At 39.2% G+C, this 8,111-nt stretch overlaps 1 protein-coding gene across 1 annotated transcript in view; it reads left to right on the forward strand.

The window, feature by feature from the left end:
- LOC106535561 (regulating synaptic membrane exocytosis protein 2) overlaps nt 1-8,111 on the forward strand; it is a gene marked incomplete at its 3' end in the record, with an annotated part of 27,145 nt that overhangs the window by 7,355 nt on the left and 11,679 nt on the right. Inside the window, 1 exon segment of the mRNA XM_014032601.1 lies at nt 1,872-2,164. Within this exon segment, the coding sequence (XP_013888055.1) occupies nt 1,872-2,164 (293 nt within the window).

Here is an 8,111-nt window from a genome sequence, read left to right on the forward strand (position 1 = left end):
CACACACACACACACACACACACACACACACACACACACACACACCTGTGGGTGTGTTTGTGGCTGTGGAGCAAAGGCTGCAGGGCAGCAGTATGAGCTTCATGACATTAAAAACAGTCCAGTTCAGTCCAATCTGACACAGCAGCAGGAGTTGATTGTTAAACTAGCAAGATGAGCAGTTTTAAAGAGCTGCTTGTGGACACGCACCTCACATATCTTTTTTCATCTCTGCCCCACAGTTAATTAAAAAAAAAGGTTTTTCCTCCTTCCACCGACTCTGGTGTGAAAAAACGCCTGCTGTTTATCTGCTGAGCTATACGTGACYTACAGCGAGAGGACACAGGGAGAAATTGTAGTAATTTATTCCCCACCACACAATATGTCATTTATGGTCCTATACAAGAAAATTATTAAAACTTTTTCTAGTAAAAAAAAAAAGAATAGGTAAGTATTTGTTTTAGATCACCATAGATAGGAATGGGGGCACGATGTGTGCATTAGTTGTGCAGTGCTGCACTTCACACCTTCCTCCTTTGTTTTTTCCTCAACAAAGTAAACTTAAACTATAATCCATAGATTAACACAACTTTAGATTGTGCATTGCTGTATGTATTGTGGGCTTAATAAAAAAACGATCCACAAAAACTCGACCTGACCATCAAGGATATAATTTTGACCTGAATTTGAGTCAGACTCAAGCAAAAAATCTAAACTCTAGTGGTGATTCATTACTGGTATTGGTATAAATTGGCCCTCCACTGATCAATTTAAAAGATTATATACATAAATGTTTTTACTAAAAACTGTGCTGCGCTGCAAAAATGTATTAGAACATAAAGAGATACAGCTTTTTTTGATCGAAATTAAATGAATGGTTGCAAGGATCAACAACTTAAGGTTTTCCAAACYTATTATTTGCACTAACTTATAGACAAAATAAGCATAAAGCAWGAGTGGGAACTTAGTAAGATATACTGTTGGAGCACTGGACTATAAAAGAAGAGCATGTTTTGTACCGCAGAATGGCTGCCATGTTGGTTGTCTGGCCTGTCAGTTTTTTGGAGATAGACCTATATTCAGAATAACAAGACCGCAATATTTTAAGAAGAAATCACCCAAATCACTGAATCAGATTAAGTTTACTCTGATTCAGATGTTTAGCTGTAAGATATGAAACATGATTTTTTTTCTCCAAATAAAACAGCTTAAACAGACAGTAGCTTTGTAGTGCTTGTGTGTCTGAGTACAGCCTTCAAACAACCTTTGCTCTCCTGGATTTATGAGGTTAATGGGTTGAGCTGACTGGGACTGTCTGTAAAACAAATGAAGGCACAACATCCCAGAGCAGGAAAACCTTAAATTTGCAGTGTAGCTGGATGATACATTTGTACTTTGGTTTGTATTATATTCAAAATCTAATTAATGTTAATTACTTTCATTTTGAGTTAATAAGCTTTATTAGTATTTTATTTGTGCTGCTTCATATCACCAAAACCTAATATATATTTTTAGAAAGCACCTACTGGATGGACTCACAGGCTTAAAAGATATGGTAACCCAAACCTACTTTACTTTTAAACAATACCAAAGGCTGCTGCATGTGTAACATTTCATTTTTCACATCACAACATGCATTTTTATGTTTTTTGCTGTGGAGTGAAATTTTCAAATATGAAATCATTTATTCATGTTTTTCAAAAGGTGACTCATTTTATCGTATGACGTTTTTCACTCAGCAGCATTGAAGGTGCTGCAGCTTTAGATAAAGAACGCACAAATCACCCTCATTACAACTCAGCACAGGATTAAAAAAAAAGTCAGTCCTTACCTGATGATCTCACACTGTTCAATCTGCCTTCTCTTCCCTTCAGGTTATGTGGGTATGCAACTTGTGCCGAAAACAACAAGAAATCCTCACCAAATCAGGAGAGTGGTTCTACAGCTCGGGGCCGGGTCAAGTGCATGGGGTGTTTGAAGGTGGACCACAGGGAAAAAAGGCCAAACTGCAGGACCAGTCCTTATACCCCCACCAGGCAGCCTCAGGGGACTTGACATCAGCCTCAGACAGAAGCAGACCTCACGGTGGGCTTCTGCCCAGACAGGCATCCCTTGACAATGGTACAGGGCTAAGGTACCTTGGGCCTGGTGATGCATCTATAGACAGGTGAGTCTTCATTTTTTTCTTTTCGTGTTAAAAAGCAACTTTATAACACGCCCTATGAGAATTTCATGGGTGCTTATTGTTGTGTAAAATAGGTCAGGTTTGTTTTTTCAGAGAAAGCATTTTAAGAGAACAGGGTTCAGGTAAAGACACATGATTTAAATGTGAAGCGTGTTTTAGCGTTAGCACTGATCTTTGAGGCTGTGTAGGGGTTATGTGGGACACTGATTTGAGCCTTGCAAGCGAGGCAAAGACCTGCATAAAAATGCTTGTACATGGAGCCCATAATGCCTATAAAAAAGACAGAGGCATAAACTCTGTATCTGGCTCTAAGTCAGCAATTTTTACAACAGTCATCCACCCACTCACCCTCTTTTCATCACACACACATTCCTCTCCGGCATACATCAACACAAGTAATTGCCTGTCTGTTTCAGCTGGGATGGAGCATTAGCACATGAAGGGAAATTGCAAACAACTTTGTTATATTGTTTTTTTTAATAAAAAAAATCTGACTTTCTTTATTCAAAGAATTGTGTTTTGTCTTCAGCTTTAGTTTTAAGCCAGTTCAGTAATAAAAAATACAGCTAGAAAATGTAGGTGTTATTAGAATGTATTTGGCTCAGGAAAGCAGAGAAGGCTAAGTTCAACTCAGAACACTGTGTTCTTTTTATCTTATGTGCAAAAAGCCCTTCTCTGAGTAGAACACTGAGATGCTGACCGAACAAARGTAGTGCGCTGTTGGGATTTTGCTTGTCTGTCTTGATTGTCCACATTGGGGTCCTACTGCTTTCTTTTCAAAAATATTGGTGGAAAAGACTAATAGTTATGGTGAAGGTGAAGGTATTCAACTATGTTTTGCTTTGTGTGTGTATGTCTGTTACCAGTAAGCTAAACATTTTATGAACCAGGGAACTGATTTACTTGAACGTAATCACAAGATGTACAGTTACAACTGATTAATGTTTGGAGTCTACCCAATTCAAGATGGCCACCAAAACTAAGACCAAGGCTGTGTCTTGATTAGGGGTTGCAGCCCACGTAGGCTACATTTGTCGGCTGCTTATGTCACTGCACCGGTCTGTAGGCTGTCCCAATTTGTAGGCATCTACTCATGCGGCTGACAAAGCCCTGAAAACGTAGGCTGCATCTAAGTATCCTATGTGGCCGACAATATCCAATAGTTTGGAAATTTATCACAGACTGAAGAATTTGTTTTTAAATCTACGTTTAGCAACTTAGCTGATGAAATTGCTGTTGCAATGAGATATTAAATAAAATGCAATTACAAGAACTGATACTGGTGCTAAACACAAATGATTTGTTTTTTAATTTGTTCATGTGTAACGTTTTTTAATAATACTGAATTTTGTAAAGTTATACCTCCTGTGAAAAGACGTGAATACATGATGTAACAGCGCGTGGTCACGCAAACATCTGAAGACTAGATCGTCTCATTTCACAGCTGTTTCTTTCATGCAGCCTACATGGACGTCCTATGGCCCACGTAGGATGTGGTCTATGTGGGCTGCAACCCCTGAGACCCAGCTCAAGACTTTAAAATACATGGGACTAATTTGTTGTGGTTGTAGCTGACAGCCATTCTCAACACTGAATGAGATTGCAGATAATATTATTTTCAAGGTTTGACCAAAGTGTCTACAGCTCCATTATTCCTCATGAGATGATCTTGGTCTAAAACTCTGTCATGAAAGGCGGTGATCGACATATTCCTTCAGGAATTCAAGAATTTTAATTAAGATCTGTACACCTTAAAGAATTACCTGTGTAGCATTAATTCCAACAAAACATCCCAGATATCTATGTAACCATTGGTCTATTGTAGGATCCAACAGTTGAATCTTTGTTTCTTGTGACTTTTCTTCCTGCTAATGTCACCGGTTCTGTCAGTGGAATCTGCCACTCGTGCGTTTCTGTACTTTAGAAAAATGCAGCAAATCTATAAATTTACGTTACAGTCAAATTTTGTTCTGCTTTTCTTGTGAAATCCTCTGCATCTTATTGTTTTGAATTTACACAGGAAAGAGCAGAATATTGTTTTCAAAACTACCAGAATTGCTCAAAATCTTTGAGTGTTGTAGCAACAACTAAGATGGGCATCATGCCTTGTTCTGATCCTTTGCAGTTGTATATRAGTGGGTAGTATACTGTAGTTATAGCAGGGAAGTTAAGCTGTAGCATAGACATAGGCATAGCTTACATTTGCAGTGACAAGAAACTAAAAAGTCGTTGGCTGAAAACTCACCACATAACGCAGATGATGGATAACAGGAAGGCCATAAATAGAACTCCCACTGCATAAGCACCAAAGCCCACCATCATTAATCTTAAACAATGTGTAAATTAACTCTCAAACCTGTCTTCCAAAGAAATGGGGGCAAAATGCTGACTGTTTATACAAAAAAAAAAAAAAAAAACTCAGGAAGGCCTTTAATTTGTTCTGGTCTCAGAGTCATTGAAACGAGCACACAGATACAGCAGGACAGCTGCAGTAGTGCTGGAGACAGTTGAAACAGCAGTTATTATGTTTCAGTTCAAAATATATTCACTGAAGACAGTTTCTCTACTTCTCGAGTTTAACTCCTTCAGCTGACAAAGACTACATTAAAACCTAGTATCTAACCCAGCTTCAACTGCTGGAGACTAGTTAAGGAAATCATAAAGAGTATATAGACCAAGGGTCTCCACCTTCTCATGTTGTTAGTGGCTGATGCCAGCAGGAGCTGCCATGTTGTATTTTTGGAATCACACTCTGTATGGGGCTTAAGAGCCTGCCTACTAAGTCTGCACCACTGTTTCACAACATTCTTCGACATTCTCATGAGTTTGTTGCAACAAAATTGTGATTCTGATTTTGAGACGTGTCTGCTTCTCAATAGTTGTGAAAATCTTGATTTATAACAGGGGTGCCCAAACATTTTCTCTGAGAGGGCCAAAATGAAAATCTATCCAGGGCTGTGGGCCAAATGCAGTAATATAATACATGAAATACGAATATTTTTTAAGTAAAGTCCTTTATTTTTAGCGATTATGCTATGCAATGGCCCTCTTTTGTTTAAGTCTGTGCGCTTGGATAAAGACTGCCATAGCAAAGGCTCATGGGACATATCATAAATTGATAAAATATGAGTTTTTGTGGCCTTATAAAGTGTGCAAATCTACATGTGGGGTTAAATCTGATCTAAATATTTATTGTTGTCATTTCATGTTTCATGTTTAATCCTAATAAATCAAAGCTAAAGTCAACAGCATGAATGAAAACTACCTTCACTACAGGCCAGCGGTCACTCTTTCAGAGATGAGGATGTTCTCATTCTTGATAGAGAGGAACGTTGGTTTGAGAGAGGAGTAAAAGAAGCCATTTTTGTGAAGAAAGACCATCCATCATTAAACAGAGGTGGAGGCCTCCGTTTTCAGTTGTCCCCCTCCTACAGTGCTGCTATTGCCAGTATCACTCCACCCCCTGTTAACAATAGGTGTTAATTAGGTGTCAACGATAGCCATGTGATGTGAGTATCAGTCACATGGAGGCAGGGCTTAAAAGCCTGAATTTTGCCTGAAACTCTCAGACTGAAGAAGTCTCTTGGAGGAGAGACGAAACGTTTCATTAGAGAAGAACCCATCCAGAAGACCTATACAATTTTTTTTCTTTTTGATTTTTTACCTGGATTACTGAGATGCATCAGGATACCTTCACTACAGCCCTTTTATATAGTCATTTGACCAATGGAAATACTGTGTTTCTACATAGAATAACAGGTTCCAARCTTTTAACTTTGGCAAATGTTGGTGGGCCGAATCAAATGGCTTGGCGGGCCAAATTTGGCCCGCGSGCCCCACTTTGGGCTCCTCTGATTTATAATGTTCTGTATTTGTGTGACAATGAACATGTGGACTATAAAAAACCAGGGCCTCTACTTAGTCCAATAATTTGTCAACAGATGTCAAGTGAAATGGACCTCATGGAAGACAGGTAGAAGCTGCTGGACTAGCGCAAGAAGACATGCTACTGCAGAGGTCAAACATGACTGGGTCACACTAGCCCCCATAATGTCCAGTTCTCATTGTCACAAACCTATTATAATTTAGTTTCAAAGGTTGCAAAACTTGTCTCAGACTACTAACTCTTTCTGATTCTCAGAAACAACAATGAGAAAGAGTTGAGAAATGTTTCAGGTGTCTGTGGTGACCATTTAAGAAAAAAAAGTCCCCCAATTTTTTAAAAACATATTCAGAATTCGAGTGACTTTTGAGATGAAATCCCTGTGAAGAAGGGAGAAGTTGGAAAACATTGTAACATTTTTGGAAACTTCCTGAATGCCATTACCAACATGTTTCCAGTATTCACAGATTAGTGTAATATTAGCTTAAGTCTTAGACTATATTTTAACCTCCTAATGAGAGCAGTTTGGTTCTGTTCAGTTCAGGATTGCCTAATAGCAGGAAAGACAAGGACAGGGTCATGGCAGGACTAAAGTGGAGGAGCTAAAATAAGGAAAATACTAGGAAAAATGAACTTATGGTACAGGGAGGCACAGAACACAGGACTTATACCAAAAGGGGATAACTCTAACAATACATATAAAAGACTACCAAAAATAATCAAAGAAGACAGATAATTCAACTACAAGTGGTTTTGTCCAGATATTTGGCTGCACTGTTTTACCACATAAAACTATTGGCCTAAATTGAAGCTTGAGCTGGATTTACTTATTTATTTAGTTCTTTACAGTGGAGTATTGAATAAATAAATAATTTCTATATATATGCACACAATGGCACCTAAGACATCACAAGGGCAATTGAAAATGTGGTCTAGTCTGTGCAAAGATGCCCCAGAGTAGTGAGGTATGAATTAATACTGAAATATCGATACCACCGATAACCCCAAGTGGGTAAGTAGGTGGGGATCTTCGATTTTGTATTTATATTTTGTTAAATAATGTTCTCTGACACTATTGAATATAATTTGCAGCCGTGAGTGTTTAAAAATGACTGAATTGTAGCCCTTTTAAAAATTATCATTAGTAGTTAGCTTAATCTGGGATTAACAATCTGCATGTTGTCGGTTCGTAGCCCTCTGGGAATGCCGAAACAGGCACATGTGTAGTCTAACATGGAGACAACACTATTCCCATTGGCTTTTCTGACAGGCCTCACCACCACGAAGCCAGACATTGAGTCTACAAGGACAATAAGATACTTTTCCCCTTTAGTCCCTGTGACCCCCATGGGTCCTGCGATGTCCACGCATATGGAGCCCCATGGGATCGTGCTCTTAATGGTGAGGCCCTCAGTTCTTTTCCCTCGTCTTCCTGCATTGTATTTCCTACATACCGTGCAGCGTTTGAGTACTTGCTGAATCTGCTTCATAGGAACCCACAAGTTCTGCTTCACCAGTCCTCTACGTGTGGGTYGCAGCCTAGCATGTCCGAGAGCCTTCTGCATGGTCACCACTACGTCCGACACGTACTCTTTTGGAACCTCCTTTCATTTAGGAGTCTCGTTCCATTTTCCTGCTCCAATCAAGATAATCTTTCGTTGTTGGACAAACCTGTCCACTTCGTCGTTTCCTTCCCAGTACGATCCTTCTTTTGTGTGTGCTTTTTGGTGCTCCACGTCTAAGTCGAGCTGTGTCCTTAACTCGGCTATTTTTTCCCAAAGTTCTTTGTGGGCAACAGTTTTACCTCTGGCTGACTCAAATCCATTCTCGATCCAGATTGACAAGTCTTCTTTCAAAGCCTGTGCACAATAGTAACTGTCAGTTACTACTCTTGCGGCCTTGATTTTTCTTTTGGTGAGTTCCAGCAAGCCTTCCAAAACCGCCGTTACTTGATGATTTGAAGCTATTCTATGACATAAGGAAAAAAATTGTATAGGTCCTCTGGACGGGTTCTTCTTTAATGAAACGTTTCGTCTCTCTTCCAAG

The sequence above is a fragment of the Austrofundulus limnaeus genome, unplaced genomic scaffold (assembly GCF_001266775.1).
Source record: "Austrofundulus limnaeus strain Quisiro unplaced genomic scaffold, Austrofundulus_limnaeus-1.0 Scaffold1491, whole genome shotgun sequence".
In the NCBI taxonomy this organism is placed as follows: domain Eukaryota; kingdom Metazoa; phylum Chordata; class Actinopteri; order Cyprinodontiformes; family Rivulidae; genus Austrofundulus; species Austrofundulus limnaeus.